Source organism: Portunus trituberculatus, chromosome 32 (genome assembly GCF_017591435.1).
Source record: "Portunus trituberculatus isolate SZX2019 chromosome 32, ASM1759143v1, whole genome shotgun sequence".
In the NCBI taxonomy this organism is placed as follows: Eukaryota; Metazoa; Arthropoda; class Malacostraca; order Decapoda; family Portunidae; genus Portunus; species Portunus trituberculatus.
The window spans coordinates 7,040,682-7,055,925 of NC_059286.1; the positions used below are offsets into that span (position 1 = coordinate 7,040,682).

At 40.3% G+C, this 15,244-nt stretch overlaps 1 protein-coding gene and 1 long non-coding RNA gene across 3 annotated transcripts in view; one reads left to right on the plus strand and one right to left on the minus strand.

The window, feature by feature from the left end:
• Nucleotides 1-314, minus strand: part of LOC123512006 — a 19,824-nt gene extending 19,510 nt beyond the window's left edge. For both annotated transcript variants that reach the window (XR_006677005.1, XR_006677006.1), the window contains exon 1: nucleotides 159-314. This is a non-coding gene — a long non-coding RNA (uncharacterized LOC123512006). The remainder of the gene's footprint in view (nucleotides 1-158) is intronic.
• LOC123512003 overlaps nucleotides 1-14,909 on the plus strand; it is a 32,119-nt gene extending 17,210 nt beyond the window's left edge. The window contains exons 2-6 of the mRNA XM_045268116.1: nucleotides 1,876-2,081; nucleotides 3,072-3,207; nucleotides 9,583-9,716; nucleotides 12,081-12,314; nucleotides 14,597-14,909. Of these exons, the coding sequence (XP_045124051.1) occupies nucleotides 1,876-2,081; nucleotides 3,072-3,207; nucleotides 9,583-9,716; nucleotides 12,081-12,101 (497 nt within the window). The 3' untranslated portion in view covers nucleotides 12,102-12,314; nucleotides 14,597-14,909. The remainder of the gene's footprint in view (nucleotides 1-1,875; nucleotides 2,082-3,071; nucleotides 3,208-9,582; nucleotides 9,717-12,080; nucleotides 12,315-14,596) is intronic.
• Nucleotides 14,910-15,244: the final 335 nt, after the last annotated feature.

Genomic DNA, 15,244 nt, shown 5'->3' on the forward strand with positions numbered 1-15,244 from the left:
CAACTTCTTACAACAGTCTTTAAAAAGTGCTTATATTTACAACAAACGAGTTCCACGGATTATTCCAACACTAGTTATATCAAAGTGACAAAGAAGTATTATCTTCTTACAAAAATATTCAAAAGGGCTTATATTTACAACAAACGCGTCTCACTTACCTAATTGATTTAACAGCTGGCTTTAAGACAAAGGCAAGTAGAGGGACGAGGAACAGCACGGTAGCGGCATCACACCCCTTTTCTTCTTGTCGACTGAGCGCTCGCCACCACACCACCACCGATGAATGAAGCAGTGAAGCCTTCCTGAAGCCTTTGCTCGAATTCCTTCCTAGTGAGAAACGTGTAGAAAATGGATGGTCTTACTTTACTGACGACGTGGTGCTTGATGCTTCTTTGGGGAAACTTATGTAAAGGATAGAAGAGGGAAATTAAGTTGTTTTTATGAAGGGAGAGAGGGCAACAAGGCAAAGCAACGGCACCAAAAATGACAATAAAAATACTTACTGAGGTGCAGGATTCATACAAAGACAAAAGCCTCAGGCAAACCAGGAAATTAGAGTCTTGAAAGCAAAATGTTGAGACAAAAACACTGCATTCTCTGAGGTTTCTCGCAGAGTTTTGTGTTCGTTTCCGCACCACCAAAAGAATAACACTAGTGGAAACCGAATTTATGATATTCTGATTAGTGTAAGTTCAAATGATATTTACTGCAAGACAATTCACGTTTGTCTGATTCATTTGTTAGCGTGTGATCCATGTACCTGTGTGTATGGCGCCTTGGCGTAATAAATTTATCAAATCAAATTAAAGCAACGTTCAACACAACCCTTTCAGTACTAGGATAAACTTAGACATAAAGTGTTTCAAGTGTTTCAAGTAAGTGTTTCAGTCTCTCCCATAATCTTCAACTTCTAAGGCATTACGTAGATTTGACTTCAATTCCACATGGTTCGTCTGTATCTCCACTCTCTCTTGTCCTCGTCCAGACTCACCAAAATAGCTTGTCTCTCCCTCGATTGTAAGACATACGTGAATTTAACTTTAATTCCACATGGTTCGTTTGTACCTCGACTCTCTCTTGTCCTTGTTCAGCCTCACCACCTCCCTCGACTGCTCTTATGAACTCTCTCACACAGCACCACCTTCATGTCTTCTCTCATTTTTTTCACATAACCACACAATGTCTAACTTCTCTATCCTTCATTCCTCTCTTTCCCTTCTTTCTTACCGCAGTCTCTTAAAAATATGTATTGTAACTTCTCAAAGGCAAAAACCAATCTCGTTTCCCATGTCCATTCAAAGAGCTTAATGGTGATCTCAGTGTTAGTGTTACAGAAATTGCAACTTAACAAAGGCAAAAACCACCCTCATTTGTTTTCCATGTGCATTCCAAGAGCCTGTTAGTGATCTCAGTGCTAGTGTTACAGCAGTGGAAGGGATAAAGACAGATAACCAGGCCAACACCACCTCCACCCCAAATGCTACACACTACAATTTAGGCAAACACAGCTAAGTAAATATCAGGATTTATGCATATGGTAAACAAATAATTTCTCTCTCTCTCTCTCTCTCTCTCTCTCTCTCTCTCTCTCTCTCTCTCTCTCTCTCTCTCTCTCTCTCTCTCTCTCTCTCTCTCTCTCTCTCTCTCTCTCTCTCTATTTTTCCTGTGTTTGTGTGTTTGCTAACTATTCAATGCTTTATTATTTATCTCTCTCTCTCTCTCTCTCTCTCTCTCTCTCTCTCTCTCTCTCTCTCTCTCTCTCTCTCTCTCTCTCTCTTTTCCTCCGCTTTATTATTTATTTTTTCCTATCCTCTCTCTCTCTCTCTCTCTCTCTCTCTCTCTCTCTCTCTCTCTCTCTCTCTCTCTCTCTCCCAGGGGCGGCGGGCATACGCATCACCCGCGTGTCGGTGCCGCCGCTGGTGAGGGCTGGCGGCGAGGCGGAGCTATCGTGCGAGTGGGAGTCTGAAAGTGACCAGATGTACTCCGTGAAGTGGTACCAAGGATCACACGAGTTCTACCGCTACACACCCACCGCCAGCCGCCCCATCCAGATATTTGACCCCCCGACCCTTGATGTTGAGGTGAGAGACAGAAAAGAAGATAAGAATGGATAGGTAAAGAATAAATTGAGGAAAATGGATGAAATTACCTCTTTGATTGTTACTTTTGATGTTGAGGGGAGAGAGAGACATAGATGAAAATGGATAAATATGAATGATGACGTAGATAAGATAGATAAAAATATAAGCTGAATAAAGTGGATGAGATTAATCCTTGGTATACCTTTCCGTAACTCTTGATGATGAGATAAGAGGCAGAGAAGATAGATAGGAAAAACAGATGTGAATGATGAAATAGATAAGATAGATAAAGAATAAGCTGAGTAAAGTGGATGAAATTAACCCTCTGACTGCCACTTACTGCACCTTTCCTTATCCATTGATGTTGTGTTGAGAGACAGAGGTAGATAACAATGGATAGAAGTGAATGATAAAGTAGATGAAATAGATAAAGAATAAACTAGCTGAATGAGATGAGTGACATTAATACATTGACTAACACGCAGTACATCTTTCCATAACTACTATTTCATAATTAATTACAACTTTTCACTATTTTTCGGTACATCATTCCCAGAAATACGTGATTGTGTAGCCCGGTAAAAATAAAATTGGTATTCACATTCCCTTTACTCGATGTCAGTTCAAATCATTTATTACAGCCACTTCAATATCAACAAGAGGCAACCAATGCAAAAAAGTGCTAAACGTAAAAGGGTTGCCATAGTACCTTTCCTGTAGATCTTCTCTTCTTTCCTCACCAACGTATGTAACATTTCTCATTACTTTTGCCTCCTCTTTCCTTATCCTCCCTCCATAGAAAACTCCCTCGAAAAACACACACACACACACACACACACACACACACACACACACACACACACACACACCTCCCTTCGTCCTTCCGTGTAAAACTGATACTCATTTGCATATAACACTACGAACGCTACTTCTCATTCCTCCCTTGCCGAAGATAATCCCCAGCTATGTCTCCCTCGCACCTTTCCCTAGAGTGGCGGCTCCTGGGCGGGCACCGTGAGGGTTGCCAACGTAACTGCTGCTGCTGAGGGTCCTTTCCACTGCGAGGTGTCCGCTGAGGGGCCCACCTTCCACACAGCGTCTGAGATGGCCAGCATGAAGGTGGTGGGTGAGTGAAGAGAGAGAGAGAGAGAGAGAGAGAGAGAGAGAGAGAGAGAGAGAGAGAGAGAGAGAGAGAGAGAGAGAGAGAGAGAGAGAGAGTGGAGGAGGAGGGAAGTGGGCACGCAAAAAATGCGAAAAATACGAAGACAGTGAAACAAGAACATGGTGTGTGAGAGAGAGAGAGAGAGAGAGAGAGAGAGAGAGAGAGAGAGAGAGAGAGAGAGAGAGAGATTAAAGTCATGCATATTAGGAAGAGGATAATAATAAGTTTTAAGAAATAACACGCAAATGATAGATTAATAAATACGTTTTGATGAAAGAAAGAAGAAAGATGTAAAGAAATCAAGTAAATGATGCATGGATGGATTATTAAACTAATGAATTTCGCTATTTTCATCACCTTTAAACACACACACACACACACACACACACACACACACACACACACACACACACACACACTTACATACACACCCGATCTTCCCCCTCCGTGGTAAATTATATGCACTCACACGCATAGACAAACACACACGCTTCACTCCCCCGACACTTGTACATATGCGTGTGGGTGTGTATCTTAATTAGTCAATGTTCCGTGGTACTTGTTTCAGCACTCCGATTCCCCGAGCGAAGCGCCAAAGTTGGTGAAGTGTTCTCATGGGGAAAAAATTGGGAAAAACTCCAGCGGGAATCAGTGAACTCGGCGCAAACACGTGCGGAGACTGGCAGTTTAGCAGACTTATCGCCGTAATTTATGCTGCGGCGGGTGGCGAGCGAGCGGGAGGGCGGCGGGGAGCAGAGTGGCAGACCGCGCTTAAAAAACTAAACATTATATGCTCGAATAATTTACCTTCGACAGCCGCCACTGGAAATAACAGCCGGCACCGAGCAACGAGATGGCCGAGTAACACTAACTGAGGATTCTGTCACGAGAACAACGATGAACACGGAGATGCAGAGCCGCGGGGAGGGAAGCACAGTGTCACGAACTCCGGGCCGGCACAGGGAAGGATGAGAGAGTAGGATGACTGGAGTTACTTGTCACGGCGAGGAGATGAACTGCATGACCGTCTGGATGAGTGAAGGATGTGCGTGGATCCTGAGACGCATTTTTATCATGAATTTTTGGTGTGATTAGATGATTTTATCGACATTAGGAAGAGTCTATGGAGGTTTGAAGATTAATGGGCAGAGTCTTCAGTATTCTAATTCCCCACATAAGATTCTGAAGCTGTGTAGAATTGCCAAATAGTAAGAAGAATGAATATGGAAACGCAGCATGGTACTAAAGGGGTGAAGGGAAGATATGGGAAAACAGGGATTAAGTTAAGGGTGGTTTGTCTCGGTTTAAATGATTCCCTTGTACATATTTCCCTTTCTTGTAATAACGACGTAAAAAAAATATATCATGTAGTATATAGAAGCACAATCTACTCTTTCTCTTCACGCTGTTCCCGTTTCTCTTTATATTCTCTTTTTTCACTCTTTCACTAATATTTGCCGCACCTTTCCTTAATCACTAACTACTGAGGCGCCTTTTCTCGTTCTACACCCACCTTCACTAATATTTGCCCTACACCCACTTTAATATTTGCCCTACACCCACTTTAATATTTGCTCTACACCCACTTTCACTAATATTTGTTCTACACCCTCCTTCACTAATATTTGCTACACCTTTCCTTACTCACTAACTACTCTGAGGCACCTTTACTCGCTGTACACCCACTTTCATACATTACACTGCCCAGGAATTCCATTATTAAATTTTTGCATCCCTTTATTTTTTCTCGTAGATGTTTGTAAAGATTCCGTGTATTGTTTTAGTGCTGTGAATTGTAACTTATAGGAGTGCAGGGATTAACTCTCTTATATTCCTCCTTTACTATTTATTCCTATTTACTCCTGTCTACTCTTTGCAGTTCCTAATATCCGCTTACTTACGCTAATACTTACGAGAGAGCTGTATTATTTTCCAGCGCGTTTTGTACTTCCTTCACCCTTAAAGAGGTAATTGTATACTTTCCCGGCGCATTTTTCTACTTCCGCCATCCTTAGCCCCCTTCAGTACCATGTCGCGTTTCCATATTCATTCTGTTTACTATTTTGGCGATTTTATTCAGCTTCAGAAACTTATTTGGGGATTAGAATAGTAAAAAGCTGTATAAAAACACCAAATAGTAACCAGAATGAATAGGGAAGCGTGTCACGGTACTGAAGGGGTTAAATCAATCCATCTTCTCCCCAACATAGCATGAGCAGCGCCCTTACACCCCTCCCCAGCATCACCCATATCCCTCCCCGCCGCCCCGCCCCGTCCCGTCCCTCTCCTCCCCTCGTACAGTGTCTCATCCTTTAGAGCGGTTGAGTGCGTGTGTGAAAGTTAGAGTTGAGTCAAAGGCAATTCGTCTCATTATCTCATCTCGTCTCATTGACTCCCTCCAACTTGTCTTGTCTCTCCCTCGACGCATTGCTTCATCATCACTAATCTTCTATTGTTGTTCCTGCGGGCGTCACTATCCACCTCACTGTCACTATCAACAGTATGTCATTATAATATTCACTACTGTTATCCGCTGGTGTAGAGAGAGAGAGAGAGAGAGAGTGTGTGTGTGTGTGTGTGTAAGGAAAGTAAAGGAAACAGTGTAGGGAAAGACAAATAATTAGTTGTGTTTCTATAAACCACTTGATCTTTTTACGTCGCTAAACTTAACCCCTTCAATACTGAGACGCGTTTTTACCTTGATTTTTGGGTGTGATTAGACGATTTTACTTGCATTAGGAAGGGTCTGTGAAGGTCAAAAGATTGATGGCCGGAGTATTTACTATTATAATCCAACATATGTTTCTGAAGCTGTATAAAATCGCTAAATAGTAACTAGAATGAATATGGAAACGCGACACGGTATTGAAGAGGTTACTACAAGGTGAATGGGAAATGTCTTCACGGGAATAATTTTTGCATTAATCTCTTGCTATTAATCCTTGGGTCATTCACTCTGTCTGCTTCGTGTTACTGGCAAGGCGTCGTTAACCAAAAGAGTGTCAAACTGTTTCGTGAAGCAGAAATATAAAGATTACGTAGTCTTTGTATTATAAGAACATGAGACAATTTAGCCCGTATTCTGAAACTCTTTGCTCTCTCACCGTCACTACTTTCCAAAGGCTCCACTTGAAGATTCTCGTGTTTTTAAGAGTATTTTTATGGTTCTGGTGATAGATTGGGAGGATTTTTACTTTATAAAAAGGAGCAACTGTCTTGAACTCCTGGCTAGTTGTCTCTGTGATCTTTTAAAATTGTCGTAGTGAGAGAATAAAGCCTTTTTAAGAATATTTTCATAGTTCTGGTGATGGATTGGCAAGATTTCTAGTTTATTAGAAAGAGAAACTGTCTTCAAAACTCGGCTGGTTGTCTCTTTGGTCTTGGAAAATCGTTGTAGTGCCTGAGAGGGAAAGCGTTTCTGAATACGGGTGAGTAAGGGAAGGTGCAAAAAATTACGAGGCCTAACTTAACCCTTCAATACTGGTACACATTTTTACCTTGACATTTGTGTACGATTAGACCATTTTATTGACATTAGGAACAGTCTATGGAGGTCAGAAGACTAATGGCTACAATCTTCGCTATTCTAATCCCCCCTAATAGTAAGCAGAATAAATATGGAAATGCATCATGGTATTGAAGGGGTTAATGTGTTCCTCTTATCTTCACTTACTGAGATGTGTGTGTGTGTGTGTGTGTGTGTGTAATTCACCTCAGTCGCCCGCTGGTCACCCAGCCAGGACTGAGACCACATCAACACACAGCACACCGGGAAAGCGAGGCCACAACCCCTCGAGTTATATCCCGTACCTATTTACTGCTAGGTGAACAGGGGCCACACATTAAGGGGCTTGCCCATTTGCCTCGCCGCTTACCGGGACTCGAACCCCGCCCTCTCGATTGTGAGTCGAGCGTGCTAACCACTACACTACGCGGTGTGTGTGTGTGTGTGTGTGTGTGTGTGTGTGTGTGTGTGTGTGTGTGTTTCATTAAATATTTACTCTCGTCTACGTTGAATAATTCGCTAAAGGTTATGGCAAAATAGTTGAACATTCCAGCTTAACGAAACATCTAAAAAAGGAAAAAGAAAATTGTCCCTGCGCTCCATTAACTGAAACGCCATAAACATTAACACCTTTCTTTAATTATTTTAGCCACGTGTATTTGCATCCCTCAATAAACTCTACATCTTTATACACTTTCAGTTCACTCTCAAGACCTTAATAGTTTTTCTCCCCTTCCCTTCCTTTAGCCAGACCTTCGTGCCTTGTATTGTCAATAAACTGCGTCTTTAAAAACCTTGAATCCAGCTCTCAAGGTCTCAATATTCTTGCACTCCTTCCTCTCCCTTTGGCCAGATTTGTGTGTGTTTGTCTCTCTTTTTTTTATGTAGGAGGGAGAAGTGCCAAGTAAAAAATAACTATGTTAGAAAAAAAGGCCTGTTAGAATTGTAGTTTCCATAAAAGATTAGAAAGAATTAGTCAAAAGAGTGGGACAAATGTCTTGACACCTCTCTCTTAAAAGATCAGTAAACTTTACACCTTTATAAATATTAAATTTGACTCACGATCTTAATATTCTTTTTCCCCGCATCCTTATTACTAGACTCCCTCTCCTGTTGGCCAGATCTGTGTGTGTTTGTCTCTCAATAAACTCTACGCCTTTATAAACATTAAATTTGACTCACGATCTTAATATTCCTTTTCCCACATCCTTGTAACTAGACTTCCTTTTCCTTTGGCCAGTGTGTGTTTGTCTCTCAATAAACTCTACACTTTTATAAACACTGAATTTGAGTCTCACAATCTTAATATTCTTTTCCCCACATACCTTTAACTAAACTTTCTCTCCTTTTGGCCAGATCTCTGTGTGTGTTTGTCTCTCAATAAACTCTACGCCTTTATTAACATTGAATTTGGCTCTCAAGGTCTTAATATTCCTTTTCTCCTCCTCTCCCTTTAACCTAATTTATTTTTAAACAGTCCACAGCTTTAAAACTTGTATCTAAATTTCTCGTTCTTAACCTCTTCAGTACTGAGTCATGTTTCTACGTACCTTGAGTTTTGTGTGTGATCGGACAATTTCATTTACATTAGGAAGGGTCTATGGAGGGCTGAAGTTTGATGGCTAGAGTCTTCACTGTTTTAATTCCCACTCAAGTTTCTGAAGCTGTATATTGTATCAAATCACCAAATAGGAAGCAAAATCAATATAGAAACGTCGTGGTACTGAAGGGGTTAATGTTCTTTCCTCCTTCCTTTAACATATATTCTTTTTCAACAAGGGGTTACACACGAGCCATTTTCTTTCTTTCGGCAATATTAAGCAGCAATATTCTACTAAGCCAACTCTTTCGGCAACACTAAGGAGCAATATCATAGTAAACCAATAATTTCGGCAATATTAAGCAGCAATATCATACTACGCCTACACTTTTAATCTAACCCTCTAGTCCTCAACAGTCTCTCTCTTAATCCTTTCCCTGCGACAGACAACAACAATTCCCGACACTAAAAAAGGACAACGTATGAGACCCTTGTAAAATATTGCCGCTTAATATTGCCGAAAAAAAAATATATTGCCGCTTAATATTGGCCGAAACAAACGTTGCGTGAAAGAAAACGAGTATATGAATGGATTTTGTAGTTTCTAGCCAGTATGAGAGAAAGAAATATATCTGAGTGGTTAGTAAATGAGGAAAGATGTTAAATAGAAGTGAAAGTGTGAATATTCTGCAGTTTCTAACCAGTATGAAAGAAAACTACATCTGACTCGTTAGTAAAAAGGAAAATTATTAAAAAGACGTGCAGTTTCTGGCCAATATGAAAGAAAAATCATCTCGGAGTGGTTAATAAATGAGAAAAAATGTTAGATAGATAGAAGTACAGGGGTTAATATATTGTAGTTTCCAGCCAGTGTGAAAGAAAAAATCCATCTGAAGTGAAGAAAAATGTTAAATAGCAGTATTAATATTCTGCAGTGTCTTGCCAGCATGAGAGAAAATCCATCTGAATCGTGAGTAATTAAAGAAAAATGTTAAATAGAAGTGCAAAGGTTTAATATTCTGCAGTTTCTAGCCTGTATGAAAGAAAAATCCATCTGAATCGTGAGTAATTAAAGAGAAAGGTTAGATAGAAGTGCAAGGGGTTAATATTTTGTAATTTCTAGCCAGTATGAAAGAAAAAAACATTAGAGTCGTTAGTAATTAAGGAAAATCAAGGAAAAATTCAGGAAAAATCGAAGTGCAAGGGTTAATATTCTCTCTCTCTCTCTCTCTCTCTCTCTCTCTCTCTCTCTCTCTCTCTCTCTCTCTCTCTCTCTCTCTCTCCCCGTGGCCAGACCTTCCCGAGGGCGGACCAGAGGTGAAGGGCGCCAGGCAGCAGTACCAGGTGGGGGACATAGTGGAGCTCACGTGCACCTCAAGAAAATCACGCCCACCAACAGCCCTCTCCTTCACCATCAACTCAATGCCGGTGTGTGTGTGTGTGTGTGTGTGTGTGTGTGTGTGTGTGTGTGTGTGTGTGTGTGTGTGTGTGTGTGTGTGTGTTTCTCGTGTGTTTTTGTCCTATTTTCTTTTTATTTATTCATGGTGGTGGGAATGGTAAATGAATCAATGACAGGATCTAATGATGATAATGTAATAATGACAGTGGTGGTGTTGGTGGGGGTGGTGGTGGTGGTGGTAGTGAAGGTAGTAGTAGTAGTAGTAGTAGTAGTAGTAGTAGTAGTAGTAGTAGTAGTAGTAGTAGTAGTAGTAGTAGTAGTAGTAGTAGTAGTAGTAGTAGTAGTAGTTGTTGTTGTTGTTAGTAGTAGTAATAGTAGTAGTAGTAGTTGTTAGTAGTAGTAGTAGTAGTAGTAATAGTAGTAGTAGTAGTAGTAGTAGTAGTAGTAGTAGTAGTAGTACATAGTAAAACCAATAGTAACAAGAACAACAACAGCAAGATATTATAATAATAATAATAATAATAATAATAATAATAATAATAATAATAATAACAATAACAATAACAATAATAACAACAACAATAACAACAATAACAATAATAACAATACCACCACCACCACCACCACCAAGAACAACAAAACAACAACAACAACAGCACGAATACATCCATAACGTTTTGCATTCACCGTTACGTTACAGCGAGCTAAGTTACGCGTTCATGTGCTGCGCTGGAGCTGAATCTGAATCCATTTCCCGCCGCTAGGACAAAGTTATGCCAGACAGAATAATATTACACTACATCGCCACAGTACGCCTCAGTAAGCCCGCCAGCTCCATACATGAACGCTAAGAGAACTAAACTCGCCAGGCTATTGAGGGGAATGATTCGGCTCAAACTATCACTTCGGCGCTTCTAAACATTGATATTTCTTCTTTTTTTTCGATTTTCACGAGGGAATGATTGGTAAAACTGTTACTTCTAGACTTAGCTGGTTTTTAAATGGTGCTTTTACGTATTGACTATCTTTTTTTTCAGTTTTTTTTACGAGGTTACTGTGGGGAATGATTCGGCAAAAACTATTAATTCGGCGCCTCTCATCATTGACATTTCTTTTTTCTTCTATTTTCACGAGGGAATGACGGCTAAAACTGGCACTTCTAGATGTATATTCGGTTTCAAATGGCGCCTCTAAGCTTTCACTGTATTTATTTATTTATTTTATTTTTTTTTTTTAGTTTTCACGAGGTATTTGCGGGAAATGACTCAGCTAAAACTATCACTCTGTAGAGTCTGAGTTTCATTCAAATGGTGCTTCTACGCATTGACATTCTATTTATATATTTTCTATTTATTTTCAAGAAGTTATTGTGGGGAGGGTGTGGGTCTTAATCGGCGCCTCTCATCACTGGCATCTTTTTCTTTTCACGAGAAAATTACGGATAAAACTATCACTCCCAGACTTGTATTGGGTTTTAAATAGTACCTCTTTTTTCACGAGGTTGCTGCGAGGAATGACTCAGCTAACACTATTAACTCAGCGCCTCTTATCATTAACATTTTCTTTTTTTTCTCAGCTTTTTTCTATTTTCACGAGAGAATAACAGCTAAAACTATCGCTTCTAGACTTCCATTGGGTTTTAAACGGTGCCTCTACGCTCCGACTTTGTCTTTTTCCATTTTTGCGAGGTATTTGTGAGGAATGACTCAGCTAAGACTATTACTTCGGATGAGGTGGGTCTCAATCGGCGCCTCTCATCACTGGCACCTTTTTTTTTTCACGAGGGAATGACGGGTAAAACTATCAATTCCAGACTTGTATTGGGTTTTGAATAGTACTTTTCATCAGTGACATTTTATTTTTTCTCCATTTTCACGAGGTTACGGCGGGGAATGACCAATAAAACTGAGACTTCGTAGACTTACCTTGAGCTTCAAACAACGCTTCTATTCATTGACATTTCTCTTTTTTTTATTTCTATGAGGGAATGATCATTAAAACTATCACTTCCAGACATCTATTGGGTTGTAAACGACGCCTATACCCATTGACATTTCTCTTTCTCTATTTCTATGAGGTAATGACCACTAAAACTATTACCTCTAGACTTCTACTGGGTTTTAAAGGACGCCTCTACGTATTGACATTTATTTTATCTTTCTTTTCACGAGGTTGCAAGGAATGACAGGTAAATCTATCACTTCCAGACTTCCATTGGGTCTTAAACAATACCGCTAATCATTGGCATTTTCTTTTCTTCTATTTTCACAAGGTTTTTGTAGAGAATGACAGCTAAAAAACATCACTTCGTAGAGTCTGGGTTACAAACAGTGTCTTCGTATGTGTGTGTGTGTGTGTGTGTGTGTGTGTGTGACGTGCCTCTCCTCCGTCAGGCTGCCCCGGACTGGCTCTAGCAGACACAGGAGGGCGGCAAGGGAGTGGGGAGCGCCTCACCACCACCTCCCTGCGGCTCAGGTTCCCCCTACAGCCGGAGTTCCTGCAGGGGGGCGAGGCGCGCGTCACCTGCACCTCCCGCATCCCCGGCGTATACCAGGAGGAGGTGCAGACGGTGCTGTCCACTCGCCCCCCGCACCACGCCTCGGTAATGGCCGCCGCCCCCGTCACAGGTAAAAAGAGAGAGAGAGAGAGAGAGAGAGAGAGAGAGAGAGAGAGAGAGAGAGAGAGAGAGAGAGAGAGAGAGAGAGAGAGAGAGAGAGAGAGAGAGAGAGAGAGAGAGAGAGAGAGAGAGAGAGAGAGAGAGAGAGAGAGAGAATAAAAATAACTATAACTAAATAGGTAGACAAAAATAAGTAAATGTATAAATGGATTAACTAAAACGTGAAAAAAAAAGAAATAAAGGCTGATAGGTAAGTGTCACTGTTATATTTCACGTAACAGGGAAGAAAAAGAAAAACAATGGAAATAGTTAAAAGAATAAAAAAGAAAAGAATAGATAAATGAATAGACAAAAGTAAGTAAAGGCATAAATGAATTAATTAAAACGCAAAAAAACTCACAATTGCATTTCACGTAATGGGAAAAAAAATGAAAAAAAAGAAAATGCAAAATAGGTGAATGAATGAAATAAACAAAATATAAGTAAATTCATAAACAAATTAATTAAAACGAAAAAAAAAAAAAAACTCGCCTGTAAGCGTCACAATGATACTTCACGTGATGTTATGGCAGAAATAAGACGAAAGACGAAAAGGAAAACGGGAAGAAATAAAATACTGACACATAAACCCCTTAAGTACCATGACGCGTTTCCTTATTCATCTGCTTTCTATTTGATGATTTTCTACAGCTTCAGAAACTCATGTGGTGGATTGAAATAGTGAAGACTCCAGCTATTATTATTCTAACCTCCACAAACCCTTCCTAAAGTAAATAAAATGGTCTAATCGTACCTAAACTCATGGTGAAAATGTGTCTCTGATTTTATACAGCTTCAGAAACTCATGTGGAGGATTTAATTAGTGAAGACTCTACCTATAAAATTCTTCTAACCTCCACAGACCCTTCCTAATGTAAATAAAATCGTATATTCGTACCCTGGTGGAAATGTGTCCCAGTGATTTTATACAGCTTCAGAAACTCATGTAAAGGATTAAAATAGTGAAGACCCCAGCTATTATTCTTCTAACCTCCATAGACCCTTCCTAAAGTAAATAAAATTATCTAATCGTACCCAAACTCATGGTGAAAATATGTCCCAGTACTGAAAGGGTTAACGTCACTAATGTACAGATGCCACGTTGTCTAAATCCAACAGTCTTATTTCCTTTTTAAGTCATTCAAAGCACCTGCAATAATTCATCTGGTTTATGTTCGCAGTGTGTTAAATCCTTGTTATTTTTCTTCTTTAACGGACTTTTTCTTCCATTTCCACGTGGGCATCACTTAACTTAATTAGCTTCCTTCACTCATTCCCACCCAAACCTTCGCTCACGTTTATGTTCTTCACTTTAAGACACGCTGACTATGTGCTTTCACGCTTAACACCTTCAGTACCATGACGCGTTTTCACCTTCATTCTGTTTACTATTTGGTGATTTTATACAGCCTCAGAAACTCATGTGGGGGATTGAAATAGTGAATACTGCTGCCATTAATCTCCTGACCTCCATAGACCTTTCCTAATGTCAATAAATTAGTCTAATCATACACAAATATAAAGGTAAAAATGTGTTCCAGTACTGAAGAGGTTAATAGACCAGCATAGATTTTGAAGCTTATTAGATTGGTACATATTTTCCTTCAGCTTATCAGACTTTCTTTTATGTAAGACTGGAAAACTGGCCACGAGCAGAAAGGATAAACAAAAACGCCCATTTAGTTGCCAGTCCCAGTTCAAATCCAAGAGTTTTATTAGACTTTTTTTTTATGTAAGAGTGGAAAACTGACTGGCCAAGAATAACAAAGAGTAAACAAGAACACCCATTTAGTTGACAGTCCCCGCGCAGGTCTGAAATTTCCTCAAGCTTAGAAGAAGAGTGCCGTGTGATTCTAGAGAGCAGTGCCAGTCAAAAACTCAAATTTAAAACCTTGTATTGCACCAAGTTGTATTTCTGGCCAAGTGGAATTGTCTCGGGTTACTCAGATGACATAAAAAGAAAACAGTAATAAGTAACACACACCTATACACACACACACACACACATACATACATACATACATACATACATACATACATACATACATACACACATACATACATACATAAACCTTCTTTACTAACCCATAAAAGCACAGTACATTTTTTTTTTTGCCTCCCTTACTGACTGGAGGCTCGCCATGACAGCAATAACCTTAGCTAACACACACACACACACACACACACACACACAGTACTAATCATACATCTTCCTTTTAAAAACACTACATTTTCTTTTTCCCTCCTCAACAGACTCAAGGCTCGCCATCTCAGCAGTCACCTTAGCTTCCATCCTACACTCCCTGCTCGCTGCCCTTTGAAACATCGCTCCTCGGTTCCTCCTCGCTACTCCCGCGTTACTTCGGCCAGCAAACCCAGCGCTACAGTGACTCCCAAGCCCCGCAACATCGTTCAGCCAGTGTCGTTCTCAGTGTAAATAGGTGTACAAGTAGTGGGTTTCTTGGTATTGGTGGTGGTGGTGGTGGTGGTGGTGATGGTGATGGTGGTGATGGTGGTGATTCGTGTAGCTTGTGTTGTGTTTGTATTATTTGGTGTGTATAAATGTTGGTGCTTGTGACTTGTGGTGTTTTCTTTGTCCTTTTTGTGTGTGTGTGTGTGTGTGTGTGTGTGTGTGTGTGTGTGTGTGTGTGTGTGTGTGTGTGTGTGTGTGTGTGTGTGTGTGTGTGTTTTGTCTCTTATTGTTTGTTAGTGTGTGTTTGTGTGTTTTCTGTCTCTAGGTTATGTGTGTGTGCTTGTGTGTGCGTCTCTCTCTCTCTCTCTCTCTCTCTCTCTCTCTCTCTCTCTCTCTCTCTCTCTCGTCCTTAGAGTGGAAGAGGCACGAAAAACGGAGGAATTTTCTATTTTGCTAATGGATGAAACGTGAAAAGAACGCATCTGCCA